This window comes from Podarcis gaigeae, assembly GCF_964106915.1.
Source record: "Podarcis gaigeae genome assembly, chromosome: 18".
Taxonomy (NCBI): domain Eukaryota; kingdom Metazoa; phylum Chordata; class Lepidosauria; order Squamata; family Lacertidae; genus Podarcis; species Podarcis gaigeae.
In genome coordinates this window covers 938,242-957,718 of record NC_139696.1, presented here as the reverse complement: position 1 = coordinate 957,718, position 19,477 = coordinate 938,242, and the positions used below count along the sequence as shown (strand labels likewise).

The 19,477-nt window shown below is 47.8% G+C and overlaps 1 protein-coding gene across 1 annotated transcript; it reads right to left on the bottom strand.

Moving 5' to 3' along the window:
- Positions 1-1,963: 1,963 nt before the first annotated feature.
- MED26 (mediator complex subunit 26) lies at positions 1,964-11,053 on the bottom strand. The gene is made up of 3 exons (XM_083720468.1): positions 10,548-11,053; positions 7,351-7,425; positions 1,964-4,920 (listed from the first exon to the last, which is right to left on the bottom strand). The coding sequence occupies exons 1-3, from the start codon at positions 10,620-10,622 to the stop codon at positions 3,262-3,264; spliced, it is 1,809 nt and encodes a 602-aa protein (XP_083576594.1). The 5' UTR covers positions 10,623-11,053; the 3' UTR covers positions 1,964-3,261.
- Positions 11,054-19,477: the final 8,424 nt, after the last annotated feature.

Below are 19,477 nucleotides of genomic sequence, written 5' to 3'. Positions count from 1 at the left end.
AGGCGGGCCATAGGTACGAGAGTCTTATGTACCTATTATTTATACCCCGCCCATCTGGCTGGGTTTCCCCAACAGAATATTAAAAACACGACAAAGCAGCGAACATTAAAAGCTTCCCTAAACAGGGCTGCCTTCAGATGTCTTCTAAAAAGTCAGATTGTTGTTTATTTCCTTGACATCTGACGGGAGGGCGTTCCACAGGGCGGGCGCCACCACCAAGAAGGCCCCCCTGTGCCTGGTTCCCTGTAAACTCACTTCTCGCAGCGAGGGAACCACCAGAAGGCCCTCGGAGCTGGACCTCCGTATCTGGGATGGGGGTGGAGAGAAACTTGCTCAGCTACGAGTGATCGCCAAAGGAGATATACGACTTACATTTATCTGTATTAGTCCCATTTCCCTGGGCGAGTATTATTATTATTATTTACGCATTTTCAATATTTTGACATATACAACTTACATTTATCTTTATTAGTCCCGTCTCCTTAGACAAGTATTATTATTATATTGTGTGTATACAGTACTATATCCGCAGGTCTCAGGGCGGTTCATGACGTAAGACCTGGGACCTTCCACTGTTTCCTAAACTTGGGTCTCCAGCTGTTTTGTGGACCATGCACATTCTTCATTGCAGTGCAAAGACCCCCCCCCCAAAAAAAAATGGATTCAAAGCATGCAGTGTTCAATTAAAATTAGCCAGAGACCACAAGGAGCTAAAATATAGCCACTGACACTTCTTGATGCTGCTCCCTGAACTGGGTACCACCACAATGCAGGGTAGAAGCCCCCCCCAGTGGTGAAAAAGAGGGTCGGGGGCTCTACTCTCCTTGCTTTCCTTGCCCAGGTGAAGTGGTTTTAACAACTGAGAATATGCAGAAGTTCGACAGAGGAAAAACTTAATCTGCCGGGGAGGTAAAAGTGAGGGGGGGGGTGAAGCTTCAGTTGCTGGATTTGTGCACAGAAACTGGTCACAAGGAAAGCATGTCCCCCTCCCCACCCCAAACAAAACTCAGAGGTGGTGAGGTGCACTTGCACTAAAAATAAATAAATCGCTTACTTGGAAACCAGCCGCCTTGTTAATGACAAACCCCTTTTTTAATAATAAAAAAAATCAGTTCCTTTGGCACTGAAGTCCAAAAACAAATTTACACACATCCCATCTTCACAAATTTGCCCAAAGGAGATAGAGTCATACCTTGGTTTTCAAACACCTTGGGAGTCGAACGTTTCGGCTCCCGGACGATCGAAAACCGGAAGCGATTGTTCCGGTTTTCGAACGTTCTTTGGAACGTCCGACACGGCTTCCGGCTTCCTGCAGCCAATCGGAAGCTCCGCCTTGGTTCCCAAATGTTTTCAGAAGTCGAATGGACTTCCGGAACGGATTCTGTCTGCCTTCCAAGGTACCACTGTATTTCTAAAAGCAGACAAATAGCAAGGGAAGCAGGTAGGCGAAGCAAGTGACCTTCTGGATCTTACCATTGGGACTCCCATCTCTTCCAGCTGGAAGGGCCAGCGGTCAAGGATTATGCTCCTGGACCGACATCAGAAGGGCCACAGGCTCCGACCCATCCCAGTTCTATAGATCGCAGATAGTTGACATGGTACCCCTCTCTGGAGGTTATTGGACTACAACTCCCAGCACCCCCAGCCAGTAAGAGAGGGTGGGAGCTGTAGCCCCCACTGACACCACGCTGTAAGCCCAGGAGCGTCAGGGTGAGAAACGCACACTATCTTGCTCTCTCTGTACTGCCCTCCCCAGGCGCTTCAGACTACAACTCCCAGGAAGCACACACTACACCTGGATTGTGGGAATACTACAACTCCCAGGACCGGCGTTCAGGGACGATGGGGACTGTGTAGCCCAGAATCAGTTGGAGACTCAAGTCCTCCAGCTACAGGAAGCTGCCTTACTCAAGTCAGCCAACTTTTCGGGAACTTCCCTTTTTCCAAAAACGACAGCCCGTGCTTTTGTGCAAATTTTTGTTTTATTTCCACATGTATATCACAACGTGTCCACTTAAAGGACCAATAGCAAAGTTGCTCCCTTCTGCGTCCCAGGAACGCAGAAGTCTAGGATAGTTACTGTACATTCACTAAGGCTCTGTTTCGCTTTTGCAAGTCGCGCTTCTTCTTTTTCTTCTTCTCCCTCTCTCTTTTTTTTTTTTTAATTTTTGTGATGGATCTCCGTAAGGCAAACAAATTATCTAAAAAGGAATGGTAACAAGTGTATTTTCCAGCATTGCAGAACAGGCTTTCCCAATCTCTCTCTCTCTCCCCCCTCCTTTCACAGGACAAAAGTAGCACCCTCTGTACGGTTTGGATTTTGTCTTTTTTAACGTGGGGGGGGCGGCACAGCGGAGGAGAGAGGGCTCCCTCCCTTGCCCCTCCCTAGAAAATGTGCAGAAAGAATTCCGGGAAGACACACTCAGGCTGGCAAAGGGTAGTGGTGCAGCATTTCTTAGGCTGAAGCCAAAAATCTGATTAGATCCTACCAAGAAAGGAGGAAGGAAGGAAGGAATATTTGTGGAATGCTAACCTGAAGGTGGGCACTACCTCCTGCCTACCCTGGCAGACTGGCACCCCTCACCGCAAGCCACACACCTTTTTCTGGAGACAGATGTGACGCCAGGAAGAACTACGGACTACAGGATTTTTGCAGTTTCATCTCAAACCATCTCACTGCTGTTACTATTATCCTTACTCCCTTTCCAAGAAAAAACAAACAAAATAGGGACAAAAATAAATAGGCTACGGCTACTCTTGGTTAAAACCTCCTGCTTCCCACCCTTGCTCTCCCCGCCTCCTCCCTGCCTGCCCTCGGATTTCGCACACCCGCCAATCACTGGAAAGAATTTCCACTTTTTGAAACAAAAATAAAATAAAATAAAAACCCTAACACTTTTTTTTCTTTTTGTGTTTTTTTCCAGAGCTGGCTGGCTAAAGAGTTTGGAACTCTTTCCGTTGCCGCCGTTTAAATCAAACCTCTGTTCTGCGCCTCCTCCCGCTTTGCAATTTTGTTAGTAGACTGGTAGCAGCACTTCACAAAAAAAGAAAAGAATAATTAGAAAGAAACCTAGGGAAGAAGGAACTGCCGGGGTCCAGCTCTCTCTCTCTCTCTCTCTCTCTCCATCCCTCCCTCTCTCTTTCTTTCTGCTGGATGAGCCTTTTTTTCAGCACAACGGGGGGCGGAGGGGTGGGCAGCCGTTGCCGCCGCACCGGCCTGCTTGCACCGAACTGCCCCTTGCGTCAGAAGAATCCCGGCGCTCAGTCCAGGCAGACGTAAGGCAGGACGTTGAGGCGCCCGTCGTCCCCGTGCGGGTCGAGGGATATTCCCTGCGTCCAATCATACCAGTTACCCTGTGTGTCGTAGCAACCATTCACGCCCGGCCAGTGGTGGCCGCAAATCCTGTCGAGGTCGCCCCTCGTCACCTCCCGGGTCACCCCGGGCAAGTCCGTGGGCTTGCTGTGGGGCGCCAGGACGTGGGTCTTGCGGGCGTCCCGGCGGGTGCTCTCCTCCTGCTTCAGGTACTCAGACATGAAGTAGTGAGCGCCCGGAGTCTGTACCCCTGAAGAGGAGAGCAAGCTGCTCTGCCGGTTCAAATAGGACTGGATTATCTCGTTCCGGGAGAGCTCCTTCCAGTTGGTCTGCTCAAAGGGGCTTTGCAGGGGGGGCTTGGGCTCGGTGGCTTCCCCTGCGCCTGTCCTGTGCTGATGCTCGGGGAGAGCGGGCGGGTGGGCTGCCGAGGGCAAGGAGTCCCTCTGCGCCAGGGGCTTGATCTCGCCCGTCATGGGGTCAAAGGTCAGCCGCCGCTCCTTTTTTAACCGCACCGGCTTGACCCCCCCTTCCAGCGCCTGCCCGTCTAAGTTGACCACGTAGTCCTTGGGCCGGTACTTCTTCTTCTTCTTGCTGTCCGACCCCGAGGCGGCGCCGTCGCTGTCCGCCCGGCCCGCGTCCGGCGAGAAGCCCGCCAGCAAGGACTCCGCCAGGAGGGGGCCCGCCCCGCTGCTCACAGGGGGCCCCGCCATCAGCCGGCCCGCCGGCGCCTCCTGGATGCCGTGCAGGGGTGTCTCCAGCCCCGCCTGCGCATGGGCCTCCAGCCGCTTCTCCAGCGCCGGCTGCACGAGGGCAGGGGGCGACAAGGGAGCCCCGGCGGGAGTGTCCGGGGCGGGCGGAGGCCTCGTCGGGGAAGGGGCAGGCGGCGAGCCCTTGGGCGAGTAGGTGGTGTGCTGCCGGGAAAACGTTTCCGCCCGAACATGCCTGGGACTGAAAGAGGAGCAACGGGGGCTCTTGGGCTGGCTGGCTGCGGGCGCCACCTCCTTCTCCTGCTGGACCAGCAGCGCCACCTTCAGCAGGGACGAAGCAGAGGGCTTGAAGAGACCCGGGGAGCTGGTGTGGGGGCGCACCGCATTGATGGGGATCTTGCTGAGCTTGTCGCCCTCGACCAGATCGGCGGGCAGGCCGGCCTCCGGCGGGCTGGGGAAGCTGTCCGGGCTGCTGCCCCCGATCCCGTTCGTCGGGGGCGGCGAGGAGTTCTGTAACACTTCAAAGCAGGCCTTGGAGGCCTTCGGCAGAGGCAGGAGAGGCGCCCCCGCCAGGCCATCGCGTGGCTCCCCCCGCCTCTTCCGAGCCGCCGGCTTCTCCGCTAACTGCTTCGGGGAGTGCAGCTTCTGGACGTCGTTCCGGACCTTCGCATCTTGCGCAGGCTTCGGCCCCGCAGGAGGAGTCTCCACTCGGCAGTTGTGGGCCCCGCCGCCATTGGCCGACCCCGGCGGGTTGGGCGGGCCCCTGGCGGCCCCCTCGCTGGGCGCCCCCGGCTCAATCAGCTTCTGCCAGTTCCGCAGCAGCTTCTTAGCCCGCTTGGCCAGTTCCACATTCTCGGTTTTCTTCCTCACGTCGTTGATGAGTTTCCCCAGCCTCGTCTCCTGTGGAGTTTTTTGGGGGGGAAAGGAACAAGAGAGAAAAGTGGGGAGGGAACGTTACTTTGCAAGATATCTGCATACCGCATCACCCCACCTTCAGCAGCCAGATGTTTCGGACTACAGGTCCCATCGTCCCCAGCCGGTGTGGCCAAATGGAACCGGGGCTGATGGGAGTCGTAGTTCAAAACACAAGGGAGGTGCCAGGCGGGCAAAGGCTCCCGTGAACCTGTCAAAAGGAGGCAGCTTCTCCTGTCCCAGGAAGGTCTCCCTCCAATAAGAGGAATTTGGGGTCTGAGTGGGTGGGTACCTGTGACACACATGGACACAGAGCACCTTATGACAGATGTTTTCAACCTTTTTGAGTCCATGGCTCCTTGAGCAACATTCTTTCTGCGGCACCCTTGTGGGGCTCAGTAGCCTGCTGGCTGCAGAGCTGGCAGCCTCACCCTTTTCCAAACACCCTCCCTTGGGGAGTGTTCCCTCTGCCCCCTCTCCTCAAGGCACCCGAGGAGGAAAGGTCAGAGGCTCGTGTTGCCCATGGCAGCCCGACCATAATTCCAGGCACCCCAGGGTGCCACAGCACCCTAGTTGAAAACCACTGCTCTATGAGCGGGGAGGCGCACTACCAAGAAGGGTCAATGGTTGCACAGGTGTGTTGATATGCACACTGGTGCGGTGGAGATTTTGCCAGAAATTAGCTGCTGCCTTATTTTCCCTGTGGATTCCTCCCCACCCCCCCAATTCTAAGGAGCACCTCAGTTGAGAAAATTACTCTATAACCTAATGAATGGAAAGGAGAAACAGACAACTGGAAGCAATCGTAAGTCAGGATCCAAGTTGCTGCCACCTCTTCCCACAGATTATTTATATAGCCATGCTAGAATTGGAAGCTTTCAGCACTTCCACTTTTCAAAATCTACGCCGTGTAAAGGAAAGACCTGCTGCTGTGTTGTCTTAAAACCCACCGTTAATACAGTCGTACCTCGGAAGTCGAACGGAAACCGTTCCGGAAGTTCGCTCGGCTTCCAAAACGTTTGGAAACCAAAGCGCAGCTTCTGATTGGCTGCAAGAGGAAGCTCCTGCAGCCAATCGGAAGCTGCGCCGGGCGTCCGGGTTCCAGAGAACGTTTGCAAAACGGAACACTCACTTCCAAGGTTGCGGCGTTCACAAACCAAGGTACAACTGTACTAAATAATAATAATAATAATAATAATAATAATAATAATAATAATAATATGAGAAACAAAGCTTCCAGTTTGACTACAATATCAACACATCATGTCTTTTTGCTGAAACAAACATTTCAGTTCGTTTGGGCAGCGTGGGGACTGAGCTCATAAAATGAACAAGACAAACTCTCAGCTTTGTCATGCTAAATATTTCAGCCAACTAAATCAAACCCACCAAATCAGGGCAGCGGGTTAAGTTCTACAGAAAACCCTCCTGCCAGTTTGCATGTCTCCTCAGCTACCTACACAGAGCAGGCCTCTCAAGACTGAGACAATCGCAAGCCCGCGAGGCTTGGAAAGAGAACTGCGAGCCATCCGGCATTTGCAGAAACGACCAGAGCGGCTAAGGATCGCGGCAACGCGAGGCAGCTGTGAAAATCAGTCTCCGTATCTCCGGCCAACGCTGGCACAGGGAGCGCTGGGGACTCTTCCACGGGATTCCCCCGTTTGGAGGAGGCAGGTGGGCTGAAACATGTTCAGACAAGCAGCCAACGCTCACAGGGAGCCCCATCCTAGTCCACAAGGCTGAGTCAGCTGAGTCAGAACCCACAGTTCTGGGGAAGGGGGTGTCACACAACTGCAGAGCTGCTTGGAAACCCAGGAGCTGCGTGAGGAAGACCAGGGCAGCCGAGAAGGCGCAGCCCGTACTAGTCTGCTGTCACGGGATACAGCAACCCACCATGCTTGCTTTTAAAGCTGCAAAATGGTGGACGCTATTGGCATTTGGAGCCCTTTAACAATTTGGGACCAGTTTAGTTGTGCGATCACCTTACCCAATGGGTGGTCCCACTCAAACGCTTTGATAGGCGGAATTGGCACGACTGCAGGTGCCTGTTCCGCACCCGAAAGAACCCAGTTTTTCAGAGAGGCAGTGTGGATATTTTGGAACTCCCTGGCCTATCGAAATCAAGCAGGCGCCTTCGCCGTACTCTTTTCAGCGCTTGCTAAAAACGGTCCTGTTTAGGCAAGCCCGCTCAGATGCTTAGAAAGCTGAGATGATTTAAATCTGTTTCTGCGCTTTAACTTTTACGCGCTTTAAAGCACGGTTGTGCATTTTGTTCTGGGTTTCACCCTTTTATCTTTTGTAAACCTCTTCAGCGGTTTCTTTTTTGTTTTTACCATCAATGGGGAACAAATTTTTAAAAATAAAAATGAGCGCCGTACAGCTTTTGCTATTTCCACCTGGAGGTGAATGCCAACCCACCTCGAGCGCCTCTTTGGTGATGGGATACCTCTCCAGGCTGGAGATCACTTCTAGTACTGCCACCATGTTACGAATCTGGAAGAGAAAGAGAACAGTTAAACGTGAGGCTTTGGGCGGGAGCGTGCGCCAAACACCATGCATCCTGCGCTGTGTGACACTAAGAGAGCTCAGCGTACAACCGCTGAAATGAATGGATCCAGCTAACTTTGAAGGCTGCCCCAACTCCCTCCGCTGCTGAGAGGTAGGTCCAGCCACCCAGCGAGTCAGAAGCCGAATGACAACCACCCCTTGCTTCTGGACTTGTGCCTCAATCACCAGTGGCGTTCACCGGCCGGGGTCAGGGTCCTTAAGAGGCTCCCAGTGACACCCCACACATTATAAAGTCACAGCGAGAACGGCAGAAATCAGCCCTGAAGACACTCTGCCAGGAGACCCTAAAAGCCAACATCTCTTCCTGCCGTAGCCCGACCGGATACGAAAACTGGCCACTGTGGCCCTTAGCCTCCTTAAAGGTCACCAAAGAGGAAGGGCCTTCTCTACCAAGGTACCTCGCCAATGGTGTTCCCTCCCCAAGAATGCTCATCTGGAGAAAAGCTTTCCCCCTTTCGCTCAGGGCTCTTTTAGGCGTCACCACACGAAGACACATCAAAAGGGGCTTTGCATGCAGGAGGGCTCGGGTCAGGGTCAGGCCCAACCCCCTGAAGCAACAACTCCAGCGCTGGGATGGAGCAAAGACCCCCCCCCCCGAGGCCAAAACCCTGGAGGACCACTGCCAGTCAGAAGGCGCAATAGAAAGAGAGAGAAAGACAGACAGACAGACAGACAGAGAGACCAAGGGCCTAGCTTCGCACGATGCATCTTCCTGTGTCCCTGGGCATCTTGCACGATTTCATCCCGTGCAAAAGATCTGAGGAGAATTGGGGGGTTAAAGCGCAGGCAGCAGGCACAGAAAGCGTGAAGGGGGAAGTCTGGAGGGCGGGGGGGACGGGGACGCGCAAGAGGTGCAGTCGTTCAGAAAGACGCAAGCCCGAGGGAGTGGCCGGGTTAAGCCCCTCTGCGCCAAGTGCGGCCAGTGTGGTGGTGCCCATTCCAAATGATCAGCAGCCGTCAAGGCGCAAGCAGAGGGGTGATGTGGAGACCAGCAGGCCAGCGCAACACCCCCCCCGGCTTTATACTATTAGGAGACATGTCTACCCCACCCTACAGAAAACAGGGCCTCCTATACAAGCCCAAGGTAGTGCTCCCCAATAGCAAGACTCCACAAAGTGAACACCATAAACTCAGGGCACGGAACAAGCGCAACCATGGACAGGTGGGGGGGAACGTGTGGGAATGGGGGTCAGCATTACATGGCAAGGAGGTGCCGCAGTCTACAGCTAGGATCTAAGCCGCCGGGGCCAAGTAACATGGAAAGAGCGTCAGTCTGGCATGTGCTGGGGCCCGAAGCGGGGGCACGGGAAAGGACCCACAGGCAAGGAGATGGGCACAGAGGAATGGGCTGGGGGGGGGGGGAACTGCAAGAGGAAGGTCAAGCCCAGAGGATACATGTGGTCCTGACTCCCCTTCTTTGCAGACCCAGGTGGGTGGAGAGGGAAAAGGAGGCCCAAGGGCCAACAAACCGGACTTGGCATTTCTGCAGCAGAAGGGAGATTTTTACTTTTGCAGGATGAGATGGGAAGAAAGAAAAGAGGAAATTATGTTAGCAGGTGAGAAGCCCAGAGAGGAGGAGCTGGCAGAGGCGGCAGGAAACCCGTTGAAGGAGAGCCCAACGCCCCAGAGCAACGCCTTGCACTGATGCACACTAGGTTGTCCACCCAGCTCAGCACTCCCTGCACAGACTGGCAGCACTCTCCAGGGTGTCAACCCAGGGGTCTCCCAAACCCGCAGCTGCAGACACCGGTGGTTGAGATTGGCGTAGTTCCACAAGCAAAGGGGATACCTTGCCACTGAGCAATGGCCCTTTCCTTAAAAATAAAAGCAAGGTTCCTGACCTCATGGCTCTCATTTAAGCTGGAAGCTGCTGCCTCACACTGTGTCACGGCATTGCTCCAGCCAACTCGACGTTGCCTACATTGACTGCAGGGCCTAGGGCTCACGGGTCCTACCTGAAGATCATTCTACGTAGGAGGCAGGCCCTCTGAGCTGCAGCCTTCACCTCCTCCCGAGTCAGGCCACTGCACTGGGCCCCTATAGCTCAGCACTGACCGGCAGCAGCTGACCAGAGCTTCAGGCAGGAAATAATTCCCCAGCCTTCGCCGGATACCTTCTGCATGCAAAGCAAGTGATCCACCGTACCAACAAGCCCTTCCCCACCCACCCCCAGCCCTTCCCTCTCTTGCAACTTGCCGGCTTTCAGCAGCGGTCTTCCAGCTCTCTGCACCCAGGACCTGCTTTTAACCAAACCGTGTATCTGGGTACCCACTTCTCAACGCTTTCGCCACAGACCTGCACGGCGACCCACCTTGCAGGGGACCAGGGGCACAAAACACCAGTTGGGAGACCCCAGATTTGGAGGACATGATTATCACTATTATTAGTATTAGACGGGAGATCCCAGATTTGGAGTACGCTATCAGCATCATTATTATTAGTTGGAGACCCCAAATTTAGAGGACATTAAGATCAATATGATTAGTTGGAGACCCCAGGTTTGAAGGACACGATTATCATCATCATTATTAGTTGGGAGACCCCCAGATTTGGGGGGCATGGTTATTATTGCATGAGTGGGGTGGGATTTTTTGTTTTGGTTTTTTTGCTCAGGAACAACCCTTTAAAAGCCCAAACCAAGAAACCAGGAAGGAAAGGCGGATGAGAGACCCCCCCCCAGCAGTGATTATCATGGGCTGGGGTGTGTGTGTGTGTGTGTGTGTGTGTATATATATATATATGCCAGACTTCTTCTTCTTCTCCCCCCCACTCGCATCCCCACGTGCAAAAACGCTACATCCCCCCCCGCCGCACAAACACATTAACCCTTCCCTCCCCTGTCTCTCCCTCCCATTACTAATATAATACTAATACTACTACTAATAATTTGTTATTTATACCCCGCCCAACGGGCTGCCCCCCCCCCAGCCCCTCTGGGCGGCTCCCAACAAAACCCTAAAACACAGCCACCTCTCCAACATTCAAAGCTCCCCTAGATTAACCCTCTCCCTCCCATTAACCCTTCCCTCCCCCTCTCCCAGACTCACGTTGCTGTTGGGGTCGACGGCCTGCAGCAGCCGGTCCCTGATCTGCTGCGGGGAGGGTCCCGGAGCCGCTGTCATTGCCCCCCCGTCGAGGCGGCGACCCCGAGCCCTGCGCTGGCGGCGGCGGCGGCGGGAGGAGGAGGAGCCCCCCCGCCCTCCTCCCCCCGCTTCCTGCCGGGCCTCCTCCTCCTCCTCCTCGCCTTCCTCCTCCTCCTCCTGCTGGGCTCGCCGGCCTCCCTCCTCCTCCTGCCCCGCCGCTGGGCCGCCTCAGCTCACTCGCCGGCCGCGCCGCGGGGCAGCCGGAGCCGCATGTTCCTCGGGGGGCGCCTCCCGCCGGGGCTGGGCCTGGCCCGGGCTCCTCGGCCTCGCCCCCTTCTCTCCGGGCCGGGCCGCCCGTCCTCCTCGGGGCTCCTCCGTCCAGGCGGCGGCGGCGGCGGCGGCGGAGGAGGCCGAGCTGCTCAACTGTGGGCAAGAGCCAGCAGCCGCGCGCGGTGCACCCTGGGACACGCCCGACGCCGTGACGCCGCGCGCAGGCCGACGCACGCACGGGGGAGGAGGGCGGGGGGAGGAGGAGGAGGAGGAACGTCGCGTCTGTGACGTCGGGGCGCAAGGGGCGGGCGGCGCGGTTCTCTCTCTCTCTCTCTCTCTCTCTCTCTCTCTCTGTGGCAAGCCGGGCGCGCATGCGCAGTGCGGCGGGAAAGGGAGCCGGGCGGGAGGGGGAGAAAGGGCGGGAAAAAAAGAGAGGGAGGCGTTTGGCGCCAAGGGGCGCGTCCCTCAGATTTACCTCAGTTTAAACGTGAAAGAGATATATATATATATATGCACACACATACATATACTGTATCTTATATATGTATATATATGTGTGTGTATATATTACTATTGAAATTTGTATTCAATTATAGCCCGTCGCTCAGATTTACCTCAGTTTAAACGTGAAAGATATATATATATATATATATATATATATGCACACACATACATATACATATATATATGTGTATATATATATATATATAAAAGTTTATCTTATATATGTATATATGTGTGTGTATATATTACTATTGAAATATTTATTCAATAGCCCGTCCCTCAGATTTATGTCAGTTTAAACGTGAACGATATAAAATACATGCAGAAAAGCAATATGTATTCAATAGTTCATCCCGTCCCTCAGATTTACCTGTTTAAATGTGATATATCATAGTTTTATATATATATATATATATATAGTTACAGGAACCCCTCTCCATTAATCCATTAACTATATATATATATATATATAAAACTATGATGTATATATTCAATAGCCAGTCCCTCAGATCTACGTAATTTTAAACGTGAAAGATATATATATAAAAGCAATATGTATTTGTTTGACCCTCAGATTTACCTGTTTAAACATGAAAGATGTCAGTTTTTAATATATATATATGTTCAATAGCCCGTCCCTCAGATTTAAACGCAATATAAAATATATGTATAAAAGAAAGATGTATTCAATAGTTGGTCCCGTCCTTCAGATTTACCCGTTTAAAAACTATGAAATATATTCAATAGTTTGTAATATATTGATATGTGTGTGTGTGTGTTTGTGTGTGTTAAATAGTAGGAAAGACGGACACAGATCTCAGCTCTTTTAGATTCACAGCTCTTTATTGCAGCAGCTCCTGGAGTCAGACTGACTGCAGCCTCCCCGGCTGCTTTATATAATGCAAAGTAACTCCTAACTGACCAATCAGTGAGCGACAGTTCTCAACCCTGGTGGACCTGAGTGAGAACTGCAGTTAATCCTAATACATTATATTTGTTATATGGGATGTGGGTGGCGCTGTGGGTTAAGCCGCCGAGCTTCTTCGGCTTGCTGATCAGAAGGTTGGTGGTTCGAATCCCCGCGATGTGAGATGAGTCAGTCATGACTGGACCTAACAGCCAGGGGTCCCTTTACCTTTATATATGTTATAAGAATTTTAATATATATTCAATATATTAATATTAATATATTTTCAATAAATTCAGAATTCAAAAATCAATTTGGGTGGGGAATACAGCACAGAAATCTAAACTTCCAACACACCACCTAACTGTTGGCCCAGCCAAACCGCAACGTTTTTGATAAATTTGGCCCCCTGTCCACGATTCCTCTCAGGATTTTCCCTCAGAGTATCAGTTGTTAATACTAACAACTTCCAACTAACTGACCAATCAGTGAGTGACAGTTCTCAATCCTGGTGGACCTGAGTGAGAACTGCAGTCAATCTTAATACATTATATATGTCATATGGGGCGCAGGTGGCGCTGTGGGTTAAACCACCGAGCTTCTTCAGCTTGCTGATCAGAAGGTTGGCGGTTCGAATCCCCGCGATGTGAGATGAGCGCCGCAACCCCAGAGTCAGTCATGACTGGACCTAACAGTCAGGGGTCCCTTTATATATAAGAATTTTAATTACAGATAGGTAGCCGTGTTGGTCTGCCATAGTCAAAACAAAATGAAAAAATTACTTCCAGTAGCACCTTAAAGAAAAAATTACTTCCAGTAGCACCTTAAAGTTCTACTAACTTAGTTGGTCTTTAAGGTGCTACTGGAAGTAATTTTTTAATTTTGTTTTGAAGAATTTTAATATATATTCAATATATTAATATATTTTCAATACATTCAGAATTCAAAAATCAATTTGGGTGGGGAATACGGTACAGAAATCTAGACTTCCAACACACCACCTAATTGTTGGCCCAGCCAAACCGCAACGTTTTTGAAAAATTTGGCCCCCTGTCCACGATTCCTCTCAGGATGTTCCCTCAGAGCTATGAATCCATCATGTTGCAGGTGCATTTTTAACTTTTTGATCCAGCAGAACCGAAGCTAAAATACATGTGCCCCATTGATCAGTAATAGGTAAAAAAAGCATTCAGAAGGGGCCGTGGTGTTCCTGGGCATGTCTAAAGTACGCCCCCCACCGCTGGCCTTGCCGCCGAGGTAAACCAAGGCAGGCCTGGCTTCTTTTTCAAAATAGAAAATAAAAATGTATGTGACAGTAGACACTTCAGTTTTAGCAGTCAAGCAGAACTGAAAATAAAAAGGGGGGAAACCCCTTCTGTGAATCCCCCAAAATCACTGGGATCATTAAATTATATGTCATTTGCAAAGGTGTGTGTGTGTGTATTACTGTTGTAATATGTATTCAAAACCCATCCCTCAGATTTACCTCCTTTTAAACGTGAAAAAATATAAAATACATGTATAAAAGCAATATGTATTCAAAAGTTTGTCCCGTCCCTCAGATTTACCTGTTTAAATGTGATATATCATAGTTTTATATATATATATATAGTTACAGGAACCCCTCTCCATTAATCCATTAACTATATATATATATATATATATATATATATATATAAAACTATGATGTATATATTCAATAGCCCGTCCCTCAGATTTACATAATTTTAAACGTGAAAGATATATATATAAAAGCAATATGTATTTGTTTGTCCCGTCCCTCAGATTTACCTGTTTAAACATGAAAGATGTCAGTTTTTAATATATATATATGTTCAATAGCCCGTCCCTCAGATTTAAACGCAATATAAAATATATGTATAAAAGAAAGATGTATTCAATAGTTCATCCCGTTCGTCCCGTCCTTCAGATTTACCTGTTTAAAAATTATGAAATATATTCAATAGTTTGTAATATATATATGTGTGTGTGTGTGTGTTAAATAGTAGGAAAGACGGACAAAGATCTCAGCTCTTTTAGATTCACAGCTCTTTATTGCAGCAGCTAGAACTCTTCCTGGCGTCAGACTGACTGCAGCCTAGCCGGCTTCTTTATATATAATGCTAAGTGACTTCTAATACTAACAACTTCCAACTAACTGACCAATCAGTGAGTGACAGTTCTCAATCCTGGTGGACCTGAGTGAGAACTGCAGTCAGTCTTAATACATTATATATGTCATATGGGGCGCAGGTGGCGCTGTGGGTTAAACCACCGAGCTTCTTCAGCTTGCTGATCAGAAGGTTGGCGGTTCGAATCCCCGCGATGTGAGATGAGCGCCGCAACCCCAGAGTCAGTCATGACTGGACCTAACAGTCAGGGGTCCCTTTATATATAAGAATTTTAATTACAGATAGGTAGCCGTGTTGGTCTGCCATAGTCAAAACAAAATGAAAAAATTACTTCCAGTAGCACCTTAAAGAAAAAATTACTTCCAGTAGCACCTTAAAGTTCTACTAACTTAGTTGGTCTTTAAGGTGCTACTGGAAGTAATTTTTTAATTTTGTTTTGAAGAATTTTAATATATATTCAATATATTAATATATTTTCAATACATTCAGAATTCAAAAATCAATTTGGGTGGGGAATACGGTACAGAAATCTAGACTTCCAACACACCACCTAATTGTTGGCCCAGCCAAACCGCAACGTTTTTGAAAAATTTGGCCCCCTGTCCACGATTCCTCTCAGGATGTTCCCTCAGAGCTATGAATCCATCATGTTGCAGGTGCATTTTTAACTTTTTGATCCAGCAGAACCGAAGCTAAAATACATGTGCCCCATTGATCAGTAATAGGTAAAAAAAGCATTCAGAAGGGGCCGTGGTGTTCCTGGGCATGTCTAAAGTACGCCCCCCACCGCTGGCCTTGCCGCCGAGGTAAACCAAGGCAGGCCTGGCTTCTTTTTCAAAATAGAAAATAAAAATGTATGTGACAGTAGACACTTCAGTTTTAGCAGTCAAGCAGAACTGAAAATAAAAAGGGGGGAAACCCCTTCTGTGAATCCCCCAAAATCACTGGGATCATTAAATTATATGTCATTTGCAAAGGTGTGTGTGTGTGTATTACTGTTGTAATATGTATTCAAAACCCATCCCTCAGATTTACCTCCTTTTAAACGTGAAAAAATATAAAATACATGTATAAAAGCAATATGTATTCAAAAGTTTGTCCCGTCCCTCAGATTTACCTGTTTAAATGTGATATATCATAGTTTTATATATATATATATAGTTACAGGAACCCCTCTCCATTAATCCATTAACTATATATATATATATATATATATATATATATATATATAAAACTATGATGTATATATTCAATAGCCCGTCCCTCAGATTTACATAATTTTAAACGTGAAAGATATATATATAAAAGCAATATGTATTTGTTTGTCCCGTCCCTCAGATTTACCTGTTTAAACATGAAAGATGTCAGTTTTTAATATATATATATGTTCAATAGCCCGTCCCTCAGATTTAAACGCAATATAAAATATATGTATAAAAGAAATATGTATTCAATAGTTCATCCCGTTCGTCCCGTCCTTCAGATTTACCTGTTTAAAAATTATGAAATATATTCAATAGTTTGTAATATATATATGTGTGTGTGTGTGTGTTAAATAGTAGGAAAGACGGACAAAGATCTCAGCTCTTTTAGATTCACAGCTCTTTATTGCAGCAGCTAGAACTCTTCCTGGCGTCAGACTGACTGCAGCCTAGCCGGCTTCTTTATATATAATGCTAAGTGACTTCTAATACTAACAACTTCCAACTAACTGACCAATCAGTGAGTGACAGTTCTCAATCCTGGTGGACCTGAGTGAGAACTGCAGTCAGTCTTAATACATTATATATGTCATATGGGGCGCAGGTGGCGCTGTGGGTTAAACCACCGAGCTTCTTCAGCTTGCTGATCAGAAGGTTGGCGGTTCGAATCCCCGCGATGTGAGATGAGCGCCGCAACCCCAGAGTCAGTCATGACTGGACCTAACAGTCAGGGGTCCCTTTATATATAAGAATTTTAATTACAGATAGGTAGCCGTGTTGGTCTGCCATAGTCAAAACAAAATGAAAAAATTACTTCCAGTAGCACCTTAAAGAAAAAATTACTTCCAGTAGCACCTTAAAGTTCTACTAACTTAGTTGGTCTTTAAGGTGCTACTGGAAGTAATTTTTTAATTTTGTTTTGAAGAATTTTAATATATATTCAATATATTAATATATTTTCAATACATTCAGAATTCAAAAATCAATTTGGGTGGGGAATACGGTACAGAAATCTAGACTTCCAACACACCACCTAATTGTTGGCCCAGCCAAACCGCAACGTTTTTGAAAAATTTGGCCCCCTGTCCACGATTCCTCTCAGGATGTTCCCTCAGAGCTATGAATCCATCATGTTGCAGGTGCATTTTTAACTTTTTGATCCAGCAGAACCGAAGCTAAAATACATGTGCCCCATTGATCAGTAATAGGTAAAAAAAGCATTCAGAAGGGGCCGTGGTGTTCCTGGGCATGTCTAAAGTACGCCCCCCACCGCTGGCCTTGCCGCCGAGGTAAACCAAGGCAGGCCTGGCTTCTTTTTCAAAATAGAAAATAAAAATGTATGTGACAGTAGACACTTCAGTTTTAGCAGTCAAGCAGAACTGAAAATAAAAAGGGGGGAAACCCCTTCTGTGAATCCCCCAAAATCACTGGGATCATTAAATTATATGTCATTTGCAAAGGTGTGTGTGTGTGTATTACTGTTGTAATATGTATTCAAAACCCATCCCTCAGATTTACCTCCTTTTAAACGTGAAAAAATATAAAATACATGTATAAAAGCAATATGTATTCAAAAGTTTGTCCCGTCCCTCAGATTTACCTGTTTAAATGTGATATATCATAGTTTTATATATATATATATAGTTACAGGAACCCCTCTCCATTAATCCATTAACTATATATATATATATATATATATATATATATATATATAAAACTATGATGTATATATTCAATAGCCCGTCCCTCAGATTTACATAATTTTAAACGTGAAAGATATATATATAAAAGCAATATGTATTTGTTTGTCCCGTCCCTCAGATTTACCTGTTTAAACATGAAAGATGTCAGTTTTTAATATATATATATGTTCAATAGCCCGTCCCTCAGATTTAAACGCAATATAAAATATATGTATAAAAGAAATATGTATTCAATAGTTCATCCCGTTCGTCCCGTCCTTCAGATTTACCTGTTTAAAAATTATGAAATATATTCAATAGTTTGTAATATATATATGTGTGTGTGTGTTTGTGTGTGTTAAATAGTAGGAAAGACAGACAAAGATCTCAGCTCTTTTAGATTCACAGCTCTTTATTGCAGCAGCTAGAACTCTTCCTGGCGTCAGACTGACTGCAGCCTAGCCGGCTTCTTTATATATAATGCTAAGTGACTTCTAATACTAACAACTTCCAACTAACTGACCAATCAGTGAGTGACAGTTCTCAATCCTGGTGGACCTGAGTGAGAACTGCAGTCAATCTTAATACATTATATATGTCATATGGGGCACGGGTGGCGCTGTGGGTTAAACCACCGAGCTTCTTCAGCTTGCTGATCAGAAGGTTGGCGGTTCGAATCCCCGCGATGTGAGATGAGCGCCGCAACCCCAGAGTCAGTCATGACTGGACCTAACAGTCAGGGGTCCCTTTATATATGTTATAAGAATTTTAATTACAGATAGGTAGCCGTGTTGGTCTGCCATAGTCAAAACAAAATAAAAAAATTACTTCCAGTAGCACCTTAAAGAAAAAATTACTTCCAGTAGCACCTTAAAGTTCTACTAACTTAGTTGGTCTTTAAGGTGCTACTGGAAGTAATTTTTTTATTTTGTTTTGAAGAATTTTAATATATATTCAACATATTAATATATTTTCAATAAATTCAGAATTCAAAAATCAATTTGGGTGGGGAATACAGCACAGAAATCTAGACTTCCAACACACCACCTAATTGTTGGCCCAGCCAAACCGCAACGTTTTTGAAAAATTTGGCCCCCTGTCCACGATTCCTCTCAGGATGTTCCCTCAGAGCTATGAATCCATCATGTTGCAGGTGCATTTTAAACTTTTTGATCCAGCAGAACCGAAGCTAAAATACATGTGCCCCATTGATCAGTAATAGGTAAAAAAAAGCATTCAGAAGGGGCCGTGGTGTTCCTGGGCATGTCTAAAGTACGCCCCCCACCGCTGGCCTTGCCGCTGAGGTAAACCAAGGCAGGCCTGGCTTCTTTTTCAAAATAGAAAACAAAAATGTATATGACAGTAGACACTTCAGTTTTAGCAGTTAAGCAGAACTGAAAATAAAAAGGGGGGAAACCCCTTCTGTGAATCCCCCAAAACCACTGGGATCATTAAATTATATGTCATTTGCAAAGGTGTGTTTGCTTTTAAAAATGACGCAGGTTATGGTTGTCACTTGGCAAAGGAATAATGCGGGTGGGGCAGCTGCGGATTTTCCATCATGGCCGAACCCTCGCTTCTGGTCCACCGTGAACAGGACAACCTTCCTATTCCTCCGCCGTTAAGGGAAGTGGAATGGGGGAATGTTTGCTCCGGACAGCTCCCTTGAACCCGTCATGGCTGCCTCCTTTCTGTAAGTCTTGGACAAGCGAACTCCCCTTGCCGCAAGGAACCTTTTCAAAATACAGAACCATGGTTTGCTGAACAACTCCTCTCCAACTCCTTAAAAGAGTCCATCAACGGTGTCTCCGAAATATTTTACACACCACTTGGGAAGACAGGCGAACTAATGCCAGTGTACTGGAAGAAGCATAGATCACCAGTGTTGAAGCAATGATTCTTCAACATCAGCTTCATTGGACTGGTCATGTTGTGTGGAGGCCTGATGATCGTCTTCCAAAGCACCTCCTCTATTCCGAACTTAAAAATGGAAAGCGTAATGTTTGTGGTCAACAAGAGAGGTTCAAAGACTCTCTCAAGGAAAATCTTTAAAAATATAGTATAAACACCAACAGCTGGGAAACACTGGCCTGCGAGCGCTCCAGTTGGAGAACAGCCTTTCCCAAAGGTGTCATGGGCTTTGGAGACACTCGAACTCAGGACGCAAGGGAGAAACGTGCTGAGAAGAAGGCATGCT

Bases quoted from the DNA above. Each gene is read 5' to 3' on its own strand.
- MED26 (XM_083720468.1), bottom strand. From the start codon at position 10,622: ATGACAGCGGCTCCGGGACCCTCCCCGCAGCAGATCAGGGACCGGCTG. The intron at 7,426-10,547 runs GTGAGTCTGGGA...TTTCTCTTCCAG, and splicing joins CCGTCGACCCCAACAGCAAC to ATTCGTAACATGGTGGCAGT. The intron at 4,921-7,350 runs GTGGGTTGGCAT...AAAACTCCACAG, and splicing joins TCACCAAAGAGGCGCTCGAG to GAGACGAGGCTGGGGAAACT.